The sequence below is a fragment of the Jatropha curcas genome, chromosome 9 (genome assembly GCF_041381405.1).
Source record: "Jatropha curcas cultivar XTBG-Jc1 chromosome 9, XTBG_Jcur_1.0, whole genome shotgun sequence".
In the NCBI taxonomy this organism is placed as follows: domain Eukaryota; kingdom Viridiplantae; phylum Streptophyta; class Magnoliopsida; order Malpighiales; family Euphorbiaceae; genus Jatropha; species Jatropha curcas.
The window spans coordinates 3,162,059-3,179,783 of NC_143159.1; the positions used below are offsets into that span (position 1 = coordinate 3,162,059).

At 34.6% G+C, this 17,725-nt stretch overlaps 3 protein-coding genes across 3 annotated transcripts; all 3 read left to right on the forward strand.

Annotated features, from left to right (window-relative positions):
• Positions 1 to 152: 152 nt before the first annotated feature.
• Positions 153 to 1,896, forward strand: LOC105631021 (uncharacterized). Its single transcript, XM_020678109.3, has 2 exons — positions 153 to 593; positions 1,394 to 1,896. Exons 1-2 carry the CDS (start codon positions 289 to 291, stop codon positions 1,458 to 1,460), a joined length of 372 nt encoding a protein of 123 aa, XP_020533768.1. The 5' UTR covers positions 153 to 288; the 3' UTR covers positions 1,461 to 1,896.
• Positions 1,897 to 2,611: 715 nt separating this feature from the next.
• Positions 2,612 to 6,683, forward strand: LOC105630912 (protein DCL, chloroplastic). Its single transcript, XM_020678092.3, has 3 exons — positions 2,612 to 2,986; positions 3,913 to 4,027; positions 6,272 to 6,683. Exons 1-3 carry the CDS (start codon positions 2,682 to 2,684, stop codon positions 6,440 to 6,442), a joined length of 591 nt encoding a protein of 196 aa, XP_020533751.1. The 5' UTR covers positions 2,612 to 2,681; the 3' UTR covers positions 6,443 to 6,683.
• Positions 6,684 to 10,974: 4,291 nt separating this feature from the next.
• Positions 10,975 to 12,840, forward strand: LOC105630911 (cyclin-D3-3). The gene is made up of 4 exons (XM_012212902.4): positions 10,975 to 11,706; positions 11,792 to 11,993; positions 12,106 to 12,236; positions 12,342 to 12,840. The coding sequence occupies exons 1-4, from the start codon at positions 11,137 to 11,139 to the stop codon at positions 12,609 to 12,611; spliced, it is 1,173 nt and encodes a 390-aa protein (XP_012068292.1). The 5' UTR covers positions 10,975 to 11,136; the 3' UTR covers positions 12,612 to 12,840.
• The last annotated feature ends 4,885 nt before the right edge of the window (positions 12,841 to 17,725 follow it).

Below are 17,725 nucleotides of genomic sequence, written 5' to 3' on the forward strand. Positions count from 1 at the left end.
AAAATTTACTTAAAATTCAAAAAATGAACAGAAGCAAATTAAAAATCAAAGCACTTGAATTTTCCCCAAAAAAAAAAAAAAAAAAATCAAAAGCACTTCGTATGTAATACAGGAAAGTGTCCTACATAACAAAATAGACACCTTATTTCCAAGGCCCAAACCCACAGTTGATGAAGTGGGCCTAACGGTAAACTTATTTGCACTACTGACCCAGCCACAATCCCACACAACCAACCGTACCTGGCTGCATGCGTCTCTCAGTCTCGACACTAGATCACTCGAAACGCAATGGCCGAACCTGTACTTCTGCGGGGCATTAAGCTCGTTCGCCTCCACCATAACCACCACCGCCTTGCAGTCCGAATTCTCTCGCCGTTTCATCAGTCCTGGTGCTCTGCGGCTGATGCTACCCGGCTTGATGAGGAAGTAACCACTGCGGACAAGAGCACGGGGGAGTTGAGCGCGCGGAAACCGCCCAAGTACTCAAAATGGGATGATCCTGATTACAGGAAGTGGATAGAGGAGGAGAATGAGATTCTGACAGATATAGGGCCTATTACTTATCTCACCAAAGAAATTCTTCACACTGACAGGTATAACCAAAATTTCAATAGCGGTAAAAATATTCCATTCACATGTTTTCAGCTTTCCTTGCTTAGTTTCATGTACTTGTGTGTTTTCTGCTGAGTTGAATGCTTAGAGGTCCTTCAGTTTGATGACCATTTGCATTTCTTATTACATTTTCTGTGTCAAACTCGCAATTTTAGCCAAAAATATCTGTGTAAGACTTGTCCGGCACAGCAATGAGGGTTAAGATTGCCTTTGAGGTGATGGTTTCAGGTTGGCATTTCTCAAGCGACTTTGTGACAGGTTGACAGGGACAGCTAGCACTCATGGTGTACAACTCAGTTTGATTCCACTTGACTTTTGTGGTTCTTTGCTTTTGAATTTGCCCATTTCAGGCCTTGTTTGAGTTTTCCCTATTGGTGCTTCCAATTTTTAACTGAAGTGAAGCGCCAGAACAATAATGGTATCAGATTTTGTTGGTTTTCTTCACATGCTACGGTTGCTACCCTTACTTGGTGGGTTTTTGGTCTACATGTCTTCTGATATAAATTGGTAGATAAAATATTTTGACTGGTGCTAGCCTCATTTATCGTTGTCACCTAGAACTACATTCGTCATTATTCTTTGTTCTGCCTTATTTCCTTTCTATCTATTAGTAGAGTAGAATGCGTTTGTGTAGAATTTAACTCATTTCCGATGGTCTTGTCATTGTGCGTGTTTGAATGCTATGTTGTATGAACGCATGAGGTGATAACAGATAGCTATTTGTCTATTTCTGTTATTGTATGAGAAAACTAATTGGCCATGTAATTTGTTGTTTGGCAAGGTTGATCGCCATCCCCGATTTATATAATTCAAGATGCCTGTTTGTGGTGAGAACTGATGGTGGATGATAGACCTTTCCTATCATGAGTGCCTGTGAAAATACATTCGAGATAAGTATCCAAAGTATGCAGAAAGATTTATTCGATAATATTTTAAGCGTGGCAAATTCTATTTATAAATATTTGCATATGGGCAGAGAAATAGTTGCAGACTATACAGTACACAGTTCTTGGCAGTGCATGCCAAATTGCCAATTGCCAAATGACCTTCTACCAATTCATGTTATTGATCGATCATATAATTCTTTGTCTGAGCTTGAAACTTCACTGTTCTAACAGTTACTGTTAGAATTCTAAGATATATCGATGATCAAGTTGGTTTGATAACCGGTCCAATTTTAAAAACATTTAATTAGCCTATATTTTGTGACTCAAAAAAGCGTTTGATATATATTTAAATACTGAGGCTATATTTGGAGTTCTATAATGAAACATACTTCAGATACGTTATTGATAAATTTGTTATATACACTTAGGCTATATCTAGCGTATATAATATTTGTATTGTTTGTGGAAATAGTTTCAGAATTGCATTATTTGAATTAATAATTTGAAAGAGTGTGTCCTTTTAGTTATAACCCCTTGTTTTTGTGGGTTTTATTATCCAACGAAGTTTCATATTTTAAAATACCAAATAACAATATTATTATATGTTTTTTCTTTTAAATACACATAACAAAAGTGAAAATATTACAACAATAAAACATTAACAAATTTAAAACAAACATTATGTCAAATAGATAATGAAGATTTCTATTTAATCCCTTTGTTATAGCAAAATCCGCTGATCAAGATATGTAATTTTTAAAATTTATTTATTGGTGTCTCAATTTTATTATTATTATTTTATCAAGTTCATTAGTTGGAATTTAGGTAATCTTTTTCTTTTTCTTTTTCGGTCAACTGAAATTGGTTTAATAATTCTAAAATATGATTATCATCCACCCTTGCATTTCATTTGACCGTTAATTTTTTTTTCTTGGTAAAATTAAAAAAACATTACTTAAAAATCGGAAAATGAACAGAAGCAAATTAAAAATCAAAGCATTTCCTATGTAATACAGTAAAATGTCCTAAATAATTGACATCTTGCTTCCAAGGCTCAAACCCACAGCTGATGAAGTGGGCCTAAAGGCAAACTAACTCGCAATACCGACCCAGCCATAAACCCGCACAACCAACCATACTGGCTGCACCTCTCATTCTTAACACTGGAGCACTCGAAACGCAATGGCCGCACCTCTACTCCTGCGGGGCATTCCGCTCCTTCGCCTCCGCCATAACCACCACCGCCTTGCTGTCCGAATCCTCTCGCCACTTCGGCAGTCCTGGTGCTCTGCGGCTGATTCTACCCGGCTTGACGAGGAAGTAACCACTGCGGAAAAGAGCACTGCAGTGTTGAGCGCGCGGGATCCGTCCAACTATCCAATATGGGATGATCCTGATTACAGGAAGTGGAAAGATAAGGAGGATGAGATTCTGAGAGATATAGAGCCCATTACTTGTCTCACCAAAGAAATTCTTCACTCTGACAGGTATCTACACTCTACACTGCGATTCAGTTTATAACCAAAATTTCAATGGCGGTGAAAATATTCCATTCGCATGTTTCAGATTTCCCTGCTTAGTTTCAAGTACTTGTGTGTTTTCTGCTGAGTTGAATGCTTAGAGGTCCTTCAGTTTGATAGTCATTTTCTCAGTGGTCTTATGCCAGTTCAAGGTCTATGAAAATATAGTTGTCATGTTCTCTCTAATTGAGCAACTTACCGTTCTAGCCACTTTGTAGAGTTGATAATTTATCTTTAACTTGTTTACTTAAGCCTGCCAAATGCTTAACATTACTAGAGAATTGGATATTTTTGCTAGTTATTATTGTAATCAATCAATTATGTCATTAGTCCATTCTCTTCATAGCCACAGAAATGTAAGAAAGAAATGATAAGCAGGCATTTTAGCCATTGAAAGCAGAAATGGTAAGAAATGACAAACCAGAGGGATAGCAAGTGTCTGTGGAGAGAAACTGGGGTGAAAAATTCTCGCTATTAATATTTTAAACTCACAACAGAATGAATGAAATTTTGGGATCATCAATTACATGCCTGTAATACCTTTTTTAGGAGCTCGGTAAGATCTTTGATCCTGTAATCAGGCTTTTTTTTTTTTGTGTTCAAAAAGTGCAAAGAAAGTTATTCCCATTTGCTGATGTTGTTATCAAAGCCCAATCCCAAGTACAATTAAAATGAAGATTTTACTTCAAGCTTTTGGAGCTTCATTCAATTTCTCATATCAGTCATCTAATGGTCTTGATCCGTATGCATAGACCTGTACTAGTAGCCGCATATGATTGGGTCATCTGATCTTTGAATTTGTTATATTGTCTGTTTAGCTTTTAATTGATACTATAAATATTTAAGATGGCTGGGAAGACTCATTTCCATATGACTGATTCTCTTGCTCGCAGGTATTTGGATGGAGAACGTCTAACAGCTGACGATGAGAAGCTTGTGGTAGAGAAGCTTCTCACTTATCATCCAAATTCTGAAGATAAAATTGGAAGTGGTCTTGACTCAATAATGGTAAGCATCAGTTTGCATTTATTGTATAGTAGTCCTCTGTGGTCTTGACTCATGCTGCTTCACTTTGTTTACAAATAATTTTAGGTCAATATGCAAACTGGATGAAGATAAGATGTCCAAATGTTGTCTTCTCCAATTAGAACTCTGGGTAGTTGTAGTTTACCATTTATCATTGTGATTGCCTTTTGACCTTTAAGTCCTTAGTGTATATTCTTGGTTCTCTTTGAGTTGGTCACAAATGGGGGGGGCAAATTTGCCTGCCCCAGGGGATATCTACCACTTCTGTTAAAACGGTACAGGGGCAGATAATGAATTTAGAACCTGAAATAAGTTCTGGTCAGAGTAGTTAATGGGATATGCATCCCAAACCTGATTATATATAGTTATTTACATTGATCAATATCTTAGTTTATCATTTTCTTGAAAAGAAAGTTTACATACTATTGATTGATTAAAGATTAACGGTAATTAAGTATGAATTTAACCTTAGAGATGGCAATGCATAAAGTGTTGTTTTTTGAAGAAAAATAAAAAGAGAAAAGGAGACAAGTACTACCTGTCCTTGGCCTGCCTCACTCTAAAATTCTATGAAACATAAATTAATTAGAATTCAGGCAATCAAATGATTTGAAGAATCAACCATCTCCATATTATCCAGCTTAAAATTAGGAAACAGCTCAAATTATGCAAAGAAATTTTGGTGAACAAGTAAAATTTCTGAATTTCAATTTTCCATAATACATGACTTATGAGCACAAAAATTGTAAGGTAATGGAATTGAATGGGTGTGGCAGTGTGAAGAGAAATGTAGTCCTTGCTCATTGCTTGGTGGTGTCCATACCAACCCTGTTGTCTTCGCAATAGTATGGCTCATTATTTATAATTTTCAATTCATGGTGAAAGGTTTCATCAATGGATTGATTTTATCATAATTCATCTAAACAAATCATTGATTTTTTTTTTTATTCTTATTTTTCTTTAATTTTATGATCTAAATTTAATATTCCAATGCAAGCAGAAATATTAGTAAAAGAAACAAGCAAAAGCCCAAATCACCTTTTAGTTGATTGCAATTGCCATCATAATAGGCACACATTTTAGCCAGAAAAACTGGCTTGGACTACAATTTTTACTAACAGTTAGCTTTTGACTGGTGTTGACAATTATAGAAGTAGCACCCACAATTGGACAACATAATAGTCGATTTTTTTGGATGTTATCCCAAATTGCTATTTTTCTATTAATTTTTTCCTGATCCCCTAATAGGATATATCATACAATATACATTTTATATTTGCATATTGAACAAAGGCAACTGCCAATAAAGTGCATATGTGAGAAAACTCTTGCTTCTATTTGATGTGTTTGAATATTAAATGCTCTGCAAACTATTCTTGAGAGCAAGAACACGACTTTTTAAATTGAACCTATTTCTGTGTTTTCTTCCTAATCTACAATCATGTAAAACGGCAGATTGTTCTCGTATGCAGAATTTCTTGTGGGCTACATAGTATGATTTGCCTTTCTTATTACATTTGCTGTGTCAAACTCGTAATTTTAGCCAAAAATCATCTGTGTAAGACTTGTCCGGCACAGCAGTGAGGGTTAAGATTGCCTTCGAGTTGATGATTTCTGGTTGGCATTTCTCTAGTGACTGTGTGACAGGTTGACTGGGACAGCTAGACTCATGGTGTACAACTCAGTTTGATTCCACTTAGTTGACTTTTGTGGTTCTTTGTTTTTGAATTGGCCCATTTTCAGTCTCGTTTGAGTTTTCCCTTTCGGTGCTTCCAATTTTTAACTGAAGTGAAGTGCCAGAACAATAATGCTATTAGATATTGTCGGTTTTCTTCACATGCTACCCTTCCTTGGGAGAGCTGGTGGGTTTTTGGCCCACATGTCTTCTGATATAAATTGGTAGATAAAATCTTTTGACTGGTGCTAGCCTCATTTATCTTGTCACATGGAACTATATTCGTCATTATTCTCTGATCTGCCTTATTTCCTTTCTATTTATTAGTAGAATGCATTTGTGTGAACAAAGCTGGTAAATGACTTTGTTGCCACTTAAATTTAAATTCCAGCTGTTACCATTAGAATTTAACTCATTTCCAATGGTCTTGTCGTGCATTTGAATGCTATATTGTATGAACACATGAGGTGGTAACAGATACCTATTTGTCTATTTCTGTTAGTGTATGAGAAAACAAATTGGCCATGTAACTTTTTTTATTTTTTGGTAAGGTTGATCGCCATCCCCAATTTAGACATTCAAGATGCCTGTTTGTGGTGAGAACTGACGGTGGATGGATAGACTTTTCCTATCAGAAGTGCCTGCGAGCATACATTCGAGATAAGTATCCAACGTACGCAGAAAGATTTATTCGAGAACATTTTAAGCGTGGCAGTGGTTAATGCCATTTGAATTCAGTTAAAATTTTGGGACTGCCAGAGATGATGGTAACACAAATGTTATAAACATTTGCAATGCGCAGAGAAATGTCTGTTGGTCTGATGACCTATATTACATACGTCCTAGATCTTTATCAAATTGTCAATATAGTAGATAATCCTTGACTATCACTTCTAAGTTTTGTTTGCTAATGAGGACAAAAGAAAATGATTGAAAGTGGAATTCTACTTTGTTGACTTGCAACTCTTTTTGTTGGATTGAATAAATCTTTTCCAAAATCCCAGGACCCCCATTTTGCTTGTTTGTGGAAACATGAGATTAGTAGATTGTTTTTTGTCGAATATGTCAAGAGCTCGTTCACACGCCATTATAACTTAAGACGTCTACTACTGAAAACTGAAAAGGCCATTGTAATAGTCAACAAATATCTAATTTTATGTTTCTCAGGTTTTAAGGATTTGCCTGTCGGGATGCCTTCCAAGTTAGTTTAGTTCTTTTAATAGTCTAAAAGCGTCGCATCAGATAGTTATATATAAAAAAAAAAAAGTCTTTCGTTGCCTATAACAAGAAGACTGGACAGCCGGAAGCACCAGAACCCTACTCCTCTTGGCTGTTGCTCAAGTAAATAGTAGTAAAGCCTGTGATCTTTTAACCAAGCAGCGGATCTGCTGTCTTCAAGACTTTGTGTCTTGCAGTGGTAGGGAACTCAGGACACTGGAGAGTCAAAAGAGTCAAGGCCAGCTGGAGCAAGGGTGTTTTGGGCAGTTCCTTGTTTTTGTGACCTTCTATTGGTCAAAACGATTCGCAGCTATCATTGGTCGACTTTTAAATAAGTACACAGTGTGGTTGATTCACTAGACATTGGTCTCTCTTTTCTGTAGGTTGGCTTTGAGTTGTCAAAGCACGCGCAGTAAAGAAAACGCCATCAAGTAGCAAGTTCTTCTTGGCAGCGCATGCCAAATTGTCAAAATAACCTACTACCAATTCATGTTATTGATCAATCACATAATTCTCTGTCTGAGCTTTAAACTTTACTGTTTAACAGTTAATGTTAAAATTCTAAGATAGATATCGAAACTGCTAGACTTAACTGTTCGAACTGCGAGAAGAGAAATGTAGTTTGATAGAACCTACTTTCTTTATGGCATCCTCTAATGAACTGTAAATATCACCGGACACAAGAATTGAAGAGTCTGAATGGCTCTGTTTGATCCCAAACTCGACGGCTAGAATCATAATGAATCCATGAGGACGTCGAGAAAAAAGAAGTGGGGTAAATCCTACACACAATATTAGTTATGAGACGAAGGTAAGTAATTAAAAGGTCAACTCCTCGTTATCATATATTACTACAATTTACCACCTTATCATCTCTAAGTAGTTACCATACCATGCATCAGCAATGAAAACGTTGTACCTGTAAGGTCTGTGCTATGATTACGGGAAAAACATGATCATTAGACAGTGACTATATGAAAGTGGGGTCCTTCACCCAGCTGGACCAAAGAAAAACCATGCGGGCCCTCACACAATAGTCCATCACCTATGATGAGCTTTCCCAACAAAGGCCAAGAAAGATTATCAAGGTCTTACTTGATTGAAGGGTTGTGATCCTTTTATAGGTTGGTCCCACCAAGCTAAAACAGTAGTAGGATGGAGGCTGAGGCTAAGTCAGTGTTTGTGCAGTAGGGGATTATTATGGAGTAGAGTTGAAGAGTTCCAATAAAGGGTGAGTTTGCTTTCTGTTGTTTCTATGTTTTGTGATTAAAATGCAAGTATGTCACACCTTTCTGATTCTGAATCAAGAAGAGAGTGGCATTTGACCAGAATGATGAAACATCTCTTATGTTCTTAGAAACTAGAGATTATAAAATTCTGAAATGATCATGTAAAAGGAAAAGAAACAACAAGAAAGGATCAAATCCCTTTTAAATTATCTGTTATAGACTTCATATATAGTATGCAGAAACAGTAGCAGTAGCAATTGAGATATTTTTTAAGTTTTTAACTATTATGTGAAGTGAACTGGAAACCAACACAACCACCACCATCACCACCACCTCATATTTTTCCAAATTCTCCCTCCATTGATTTTATCCACCTGCTCGCACCATTACTTTTTTGTGTCCTTCCTCCTGTACTGATCTCTCTCTAGCTTAATTTCTTGGAGATCGAGCCTATAAAGAAGAGAAAGAAAAAGAAAAAGAGAAGCAGCAAAGAAAGCAACATATCGAACAAAAACCCTACACGCGTCTCTGTAGGTAAACAACACGTACAGTGGCAGCAATAGGGTAAACTGCATTGCATTCTATTATTTAATGCATGTGTAGTTACATTGGTAGCAGACAACTGGTTTGTGATTAAACTTGGAGACAAACACACGCATACAGTTTCTCCCTTCTGCACTTTTCTCTGTTCAAACGCTACGATAGGTTAGAGCAGAGAGTAGAGAGAGACACTTCTCTACGTACAAAAGAAGAAATTGAATTCTCTGATGAGATGATAAATTTGCTTTGGGAAATGGATTCCAAAATTTTCTTTTATAAATCTATTAAAGCACGAAAATTTTCTTTGAAGAATTACTTTTCTTTCCAATTAAAAGAATCCCATTTGTTCATACTAGTTTATTTTGTACGTGCGTTGGAGGTGAATAAGAAATGGAGGCTCTCTTCCAACTACATTCCCAGCTTGATTAACAGCAATATTAGCTTGTCCTTATTTAAAATAGTTTTACGGTCCAATATAATTTACCTAAACTCATAAAGCATTGAACTTTTTTTTTTTTTCCACTCTGAAGAATTAATAGTATCTCAGCATATATATGTACTCGAGTCTTTAGCAGATTTAGTTTATTACAATGCATTAAATACGAGTGCCTCATCAGTCCAATAATTAAAGAAGGCATTGAACGTTGATTATTGAATTGAGCATACTGTATTCTGCATATATACCGTATAATACTCCTGTATCAAAATATAAATCGTTTTTGGGTGATTATTTTATTCTAAAATATAAGTCTGTTTTGAATATTTTAAAGAATAATAAATGATACGATTTCAATGTTAATCTTATTTATATTAAATTTAATAAATACTTTCATAATAACTCTTGATTTTAAAATAAAAGATAATATGAAAGGTGAGGTGGTAGTATATGGTAGGTTTTACTGCAGCATCGAAGACAAAACTTTGAAAAATGGGAGTTATTCTCTGCTGCAATTCGTAACTACATCCTCATTTAATGAAATTTATTTAGGAGTAGTAATATTTTTAGAATTTTTCTAGCCATAAATCATTTCAATATCATTGGCTTGTTAGCTCTTTGTAATTAATTCTCTGTCCGAAGCTCGAAATTTGAAAATAATTCTCCACTTGAAATGTTATTCAAAACACCCATCTTCATAGTATCACACAAGTCTTGAAGCTTGAACCAGTTTATAATTAATTTGAAAGTTTATGCACGTTAATTCTTTGTTAAATCGTGGATTATTACTGAAAATTTTTATAATAAATGTAAAAAAAGATATACAGTAACATCATGTTTCAAAGTAATTTCTGATCATGTACCTTGAAGGGTTATTTTATATATGCCAATAAGAAACTGGATTATAGAATTTTTCATGAAGAATCCACATAGAAAAATAAAAGCTGATCAAATAGAAAATCTCAACTTTCTTTATGGTGTAGCTTCAATATATATATATATTTATACATGTGATTTAAAGATCAAAATAGATCTAGTTGATACGTTGTGTGCATGCGAGGCTTGTCTGATATATAGTTTTTATCTGCATCAGAGATTATTTTTAAGTGCGCGTCCATTCACCACTCTTACAAATGCATCGCATAGGATATATATATATATATATATATATATATATATATTGTATAAATTAAATAAATAAAAAGAATATCTGAGGTGTGGTCCAATCGCACAACAAAACCCAAGATTTTTTATTTTTGTTATTTATCCTTTTTCTTTTTGTTCGGTATTGTTGTAGTTTTTCATGTCCACTATGCTTTAATTCAGTGATTAAATTGAAGGCTTCAATATTTAAATAATTTCATAGTTAATTACTGCTTATATGAACATTTATTAAAAATTTATGAAAATATGAAGTCGTCTATACTCTAATTAACAATTTTATTTATATATCATCTCCATCTAAATATGAAAACATATGCAGCTAAAAAAATTAAAAATATGTTAGTTTATTTTGTATAATAAATATATTTTAAATTTGTATTATGGAAAAAAATGTTAATACTTTTAAAATAAGACTTAACTAAACTCGAACGGTGAAAAATCAAATTAAATCATTGGGAATGGAAAATCAAAATCCCCTCTGTTGAAATTCAACAATAGGGCACATCACATGTGTCACGTGTCGAGTACATGAGCTGCATGGCCCATGATTCAACTATATTACTATATGCACAATATTACGTCCCAATATAAAATAAAAATAATAATAATAATAATAATAATATTAGTAGAGAAGACCCACCAGCCCCAAACCCACAATAAAAACACACCTTGGGTTACTGGTCACTGCCCCTCTTCCTGCTCTTTCTTTCTTTCTCTCAGAAAGAGAGAGATGGCTCAACTTGAGTCTTCAGGTCTCTCTTTATTATTCACTATCTTTTCTGGCCTATAATGAAACAAGATTTGAATCTGATCTTCTTCTTTGAAGAGGATGGCAAAACATTATCTTCACTCAACTGCACTTCAAGAACCTCAATATCAACCCAGCCTTACGTTTGTTAATGATGCTCTCTACTGCTCTGAGGAGAACTGGGAGGAAGAAATTAGAGATGACTATTTTCCACAAGTAGAAGTAGAAGTAGAAGAAGAAGAAGAAGAAGAAGAAGAAGGAGGTACCTGTTTTTGTAACAATAACAATAACAATAATAAGAAACAACAGTGTTCTGCAGTGTTATTAGAACGAGACTTATATTGGGAAGATGAGGAACTTTCCTCTCTGCTTGCCAAACAAGAGCCAAATCAACTGTACGATAACCTACAAGCCAAACCATCTTTAGTTGAAGCTCGACGTCAAGCTGTAGAGTGGATGCTTAAAGTCAATGCACACTACTCCTTCACTGCTCTAACCGCAGTTTTGGCTGTCAACTATCTCGATAGATTCCTATTTAGCTTTCACCTTCAAACAGAGAAGCCATGGATGACCCAACTCGCCGCCGTCGCTTGTCTGTCCCTTGCCGCCAAGGTAGAAGAGACCGAGGTGCCTCTTCTATTGGACCTCCAGGTAGATACATACATGTATGTACATGTACTTTAGTTAAATTAGAAATTTGTCCATGTATGAATGTGGTGTTCCTCAATTTATCCAGGTGGAGGACAGTAAATATGTGTTTGAGGCCAAAACTATTCAGAGAATGGAGATTTTGGTGCTCTCTACTCTCCGATGGAGAATGAATCCTGTAACTCCATTATCATTTCTGGATTACATGACAAGGAGGCTTGGGTTGAAGGAATATTTCTGCCGGGAATTTCTTAGGAGGTGTGAGCGCATAGTTCTGTCAATAATCTCAGGCAAGCTATAGATCAATATCTTTTCCTTGCCTTCTTGATGCATCATTAAATTTAGGATTCTTATTGTTGTTAGTTTGGAATTCTTATCGTAATGTTTGCTAAATGCATGCAGATTCTTGGTCCATATGTTATCTTCCTTCTGTAATTGCTACTGCTACAATGCTGCATGTAATTACTGGTGTAGAACCCTGTCTTAAAGCTGAATACGAGAGCCAGCTTTTAGTTGTACTTGGAATCGACAAGGTAATTAAGTTTCCTTGCTCATTCTTTTTATTGAATTGTTCTAGCTTTATCTGGCAATTTTGAACAAAAAATCTGAAGCTTGAATTTTGACATCGTTTAAAACAGGACAAGGTAGATAATTGCAGTGAGCTAATAATGGAATTGGCATCCAGAGGCCATGGCATCAGCATCAGCCAATCAAATAAACGTAAGTACGACTCCATTCCAGGCAGCCCAAACGGCGTAATTGATGTGTCGTTTAGCTCAGATAGCTCAAACGATTCATGGGCAGTGACACCATCCGTTTCTTCTTCACCAGAGCCTCTGTCCAAGAAAAGCAGAGCACTGCAGAGCTTAAAGCATGCAACTGCAGATTTTCTAAGCATTTCTCGCTAATTCCTAATTGCATTCCTTTTTCTTTCTCTTTTCATGGACTAGCTTTGTATGGTTAAGTAAGTCTTATCATCGTTTTCATTATGTTCAAAGTTAAACTGCCTACAACCTCTGTTTCTCTTCTCTTTGAGGGATTTGAAAGCAGAGATAGTTGGCATTTTATCCGGAAATAAAGGCCATAAACAAAGCGATGGAGACAGGAGAGTCCTCTCCCTCCCACTTCACTTCTCTACACCCTTTTCTCATACGAACATAAATATTCTGTATCATATTTTATATTATATACATAAAAAAGATAATAAATGACCTTATTCGTTAAAATATTTCACAGTTTCACATACACCAACAGGTTTGCATCTATAGAAGTGCAATATCTGGTCTTCGCTTACATGTCTGATTCTTGAAAAGACAAAAATAAATAAATAAATATAGGCTCGTTAGAGGGAAAGATGAAAGATCCATCATCAGCAAGAACAAGACCATAGGAGAGGGAAAAATATAAATAAATTAAACATCAAAGAGAGGTTTTTGTTTGCATGTGAAGGGAAGAACAAGTTGTCGGCCACTGAAATATATCGGTCGGTTTTTAATTTCTTTTACATAATATAAACATTGGTGTTTGACCTCGTTAGCAGTGCTCATTTCTTGCATACTAATGTTTGTTTTGCCTTAATGAAAGAGACTAGAGAATTAATCATACATTAAAACACTTCCTCCAAAGACCTATAACCTATATATGCAATGTGAACACTTCTAGGCATTTCTATTTTTTAATCTTTAGCATTCGTTTTCATTGCCTAGAAATGAGAAAAAGAAAGATCAAGAAAGGAAATTAAATTGTAGTTCCCTTGCTTACACGCTTGACCTTTTCTTCTTCCTATAGTCTAGTGTGATATAGCCAATACACATAACAAAGATTGGTATGATAGAGAGACTTTAGGGTTTTCAAGTTCAAACCTAAAATCTCCAAATTTGAACGTAGAAGTAGATATCCGACTTTATAATGCCAAGTCAATAGAGAAGAACTACTTGATAGGAACAACCACTTTGGCCACATCAATGAGCATGTCCTTATTGCTTCTTCTAAATGAAAGTGATATATAGGACACGAAATTACATTGAAGAAGAAAGTTACAAGTGTAGTAAATTTTTGTATTGGGTAATTGGATAGATAAGTGTTTGCCAAAGCAGAAGTGGCAGGAGCATGGAATTCGAATACAAGTAAAGAAAGCAAGCATGTGCTTTTCTACCACTTTAAAATAAAGGGAATCATGAGCTGGCTTTATTCTTCGATCTTAAATGGAGGAACAGACTTCTCTAGATTTCTTACTAAATTGCATTAATCTAACTTAATTATTTGCACCAATGGCTTTTTAATGTGCCGTGAATGTCGGGGCCATTATTTTAAATATATTCATTTTTTAAAAAAACAAAAACAAAGTTGTCTGATTTCCGCTCATATTGACCAAACTTTTTGTAGTTGTGAATTTGGTAAGTGCTAATTGTTAAATTAATATACATCAAAGTGTATAATAGCCAGAAAAAAAAAATAAAAAAAAGGTCAAATTTTTATTGAAACAATATTCTGTATCTTAATTTGTCTCGTAAATTTCAGTGGTGATTTCGGTTTAGTCAATTCTAAATTTCTTATTCACGATTTAGGGTTAGAGTCAATTTCGATCAGGATTTCAGTTCAGTCTTTTCTTAATAAAAAAAAATCAAATTTGAAAAAAAAAAAAGCAAACAATGAGCAAAATGTGAATAAATATAATATAATTAGGTTATAGAATAAATTACAGAAATGGTTTAAACATTGGAAAGGGAAAAATTTCATAATCTACAATATTTATATGAATTACAGTAATTTTTTAAAAATAGGTTAGAATTAAATTATATTTTCATAAATGGTGAACGTGCCTAAGATGACTCTTAATTATGGTTGTGCTTGTAGGTCACTGAAATGGGAAAGAATTGGATGTGGAGGTATGTAACTTTCCAAAAGCTTAAAATGAAATATAATGAATTAAAATCTCTCTAGATTTACTAATTATACTGTTGATGTAGTGGATTAAGAAAAAGTGGCACCAAGAAAGAAAGTACAGAATTAGGGCATAATTAGACACATAAAGGAGGTGTAAGAGAAGATTAAAAAGGGAATTTAGATAAAATTAGATCCAATAAACACCCAGCTATAAAAAGATTAAAGGTAAGGGAATGTTGAAATTGGAAGACAAAATCTTTTAAATTTTGTGTGTAATGTCTTTATTGCTTCTTTTCTTTTGGTAGTTAGGACTTGTGAGTATGGACTGTAGTGTATTTCAACTCAAAAAGAGGAGGAAAAAAAAAAAAAAAAAAAAAAGAAAGGACAATGATAAGATTTGGATTGATGATGATGATGATGATGAGATGGACAGTTGGTAATTGGTTTCCAGTGAATATCTTCTCTTCTTTTTGTGGACACTCGCACATCAGTGTACAATATCTTTAAACTCAAAGCTCCACCCTTTTGACCTAGAGTGAGCACTGATGCCCTAAAGTCTTCGGCATTAGACAAAAAGACCCTTATTTGGTGCGGCTGAACCTACGTACACTTTCCCATTATGTGAAAGAAAAACATAACAATTAATATTACAATGTGATTGAAATGCACTGATCACGTGAGTGGCAGTGGCGAGATGACTGAGATTAGAAAATTCAGTCGCTAAATCTTTGATCTAAGCAGAGAGCAGGAAGGGTTTGAATAGAAAATTTATATATTGGATTTATTTTAATGAATAGAAATTTACTTTGACTGGCTAAAGTAATAATGCCGTAGTTGATAAACCTATCTATAATAGAAAATTGACTGCGTATGCATGTGAAATCCAGCTGCATCCTGCCATGCCATCCGCAATAAAAAAAGGGGTTCAATTTTGGAAACTAATTATTGTATTTAGCTTCTTCTTTCTTTTTTATTTTTATAATAATAATAATAATATATTTTAAAAAATGGCTTCATATGTTGTAAAACGATTATGGATCAATGATAGTTAAGATTATCGTGTAAAAGTTTTAAACCACAGATAAAAATAAATATCTAAAATATTTTATTTATAATCTGGATAATTTATAAAAGCGGATGAAAGAAATAATATTGTGGAACAATAAGTCAGAACACGAGGCCTCAGAAAAAATTCAAGTTGATAGTTGGCAATAATCAAAGATGACGGCTCATTAAGTCATTGGAAAATTAAATGATTTTCTTTTTTTTTTTTTTAACATTTATAAAATAGCATCCTTTATTAAAGTAGTGGACTGCCTATTCGGCTATTCTAACTTATTGCCAGAAAGACGCTGTTTCATAATTTGTTATTCGCTAATTAATTAATTAGCCGATATATAAACACCTAATATTTCAGACATATATGATAGAAATATGAATTAGAACATGACTGGATTTCGATTGAACTCAGTTTAGCTTTAACCCTTTTTTCTAGAATGAAAATTTCACATCAAGAATTACAAAATTTGAGCTACAGTGGACCCACAAAGAATATAAAAGAACCGTTTGTATATAATCCTCACCAAAAAAAGATAGAAAAATAAATATATTTGTCCTTCAGGTTTTGAGACAGACAGAAAGCAGGTGATAATGTTTTTGCACCACAAAGATGAGTATCCAATGGGCTGTTTTGGGCCGGGCTCTGTTGTGTGTCAACGTCTCAGGTAATGCCAAACATAATATTCAGCCTACTGCCAGGTAAGGACAACCCTCACCCTCTGCATTTAAACTTTCCAATATTTCCTTTTTTTTTTTTTTTATGCTCTATGTATGTGTTTCTATGGAGGTAATAGATATATGGTGACACCGTATCTATTCTTTTTACCAAAAACCCATCTTCACGTGGAGGACATCATTTTATTTCAATTGCCCTATGGTCCTTCAGTTATGGGTCTCTAAATTTTAATAAATAAATAAATAAATAAAATTGTGTCGTGTCAAGGTAAGTTCTAGGACCATTATTGATCTTGTGAAAGAGCAAATCCAAAGCAAATAATGCAGTAGGTGAAGCTTTGGATTCAATTCCATTTGCTCTTATGTGTTTTTTAAATGCACAACAACACATTTAAATCTGCATCTAACCATGTATATATGCCAAGTTTTTAGCATATAATTTATCTTTCGGAGTTATATTTGAGAAAATTAAAGAGACACAAACATAAGAAGGAAAACATCAAAAGAAAAGCCAAAAAAGGGTGGTTAGCAGCAGAAACAACTGTAATGGGAGCAGTAGCAGGGTGGTCCAGAGGTGGGGTAGATCGGGCTCTTATTTGTTACCATTCAAAGGACATGTAGTGATTTTAATGGGGTGGGGACATTTTATTCATATTTTTTTAGAAAAAGAAAAATAAAATTGCAGAAGAAATTACTGTTGTAGCTAACATTAGCCAATGTAAGCAAAGGAAATGGCTTTTAGGCCCCAAGGGTCACTTTTAAATGGCAGAAAAGAAAGGGACAGTGCTAGGATTGTGGTGTTCTCAGGCGTTGAGTTGAGCCAAATTCAGGACCTAGCTCATTCAATACTATATGTCAATTGGGTTTATTTTTGCAGCCTAGAATGTCCAACCCTATCATTGGCACTTTTTAGAGGGTAGAGATGATAAGGTATTACTAATACTATTATTATTGTCTGGTCAGGTTCCAAGCAGTTTTAGATAAGAGCCTTTCACAGATCCCTTGTCTTTACTGTTTAGACTTAAGTTAGGCGATTGGGTACACAAGCCCATTGGACTTAAGTTGGGATGGGCTCCCATTTTTCGTCTAAATTTCTAAAACTCATTTAAAAGCCCGGTCTAAAGAAGACTTAATTAAAAGTCGAGCCCAGGTATGTAAGATGTGAACAGGAGAGAAGTCTTTCATCAGCTTTTTGCTTATAGGGTGGGCTTTTTCATCATATTCAAATCATTCTGAATAATTCTCAAGACTAATGCATGGCTCTTGGTGCTGCGCAAGAGGCCTTTGCGTGCTCAGCCTGTCAGCCCCAAATTCTCACGATCATAACCCATTTCTCTCTAATTAGTTACTTTAAAATTGTCAATTTCATACACATTAACCCCACTTAAAAATTAAATTTTAA

Coding starts and splice junctions, on each gene's coding strand:
- LOC105631021 (XM_020678109.3), top strand. CDS start 289: ATGGCCGAACCTGTACTTCTGCGGGGCATTAAGCTCGTTCGCCTCCAC. Junction 594..1,393: donor GAAATTCTTCACACTGACAG/GTATAACCAAAA, acceptor TTGTTTGGCAAG/GTTGATCGCCATCCCCGATT.
- LOC105630912 (XM_020678092.3), top strand. CDS start 2,682: ATGGCCGCACCTCTACTCCTGCGGGGCATTCCGCTCCTTCGCCTCCGC. Junction 2,987..3,912: donor GAAATTCTTCACTCTGACAG/GTATCTACACTC, acceptor TCTTGCTCGCAG/GTATTTGGATGGAGAACGTC. Junction 4,028..6,271: donor GTGGTCTTGACTCAATAATG/GTAAGCATCAGT, acceptor TTTTTTGGTAAG/GTTGATCGCCATCCCCAATT.
- LOC105630911 (XM_012212902.4), top strand. CDS start 11,137: ATGGCAAAACATTATCTTCACTCAACTGCACTTCAAGAACCTCAATAT. Junction 11,707..11,791: donor CTCTTCTATTGGACCTCCAG/GTAGATACATAC, acceptor CAATTTATCCAG/GTGGAGGACAGTAAATATGT. Junction 12,237..12,341: donor TTGTACTTGGAATCGACAAG/GTAATTAAGTTT, acceptor CGTTTAAAACAG/GACAAGGTAGATAATTGCAG.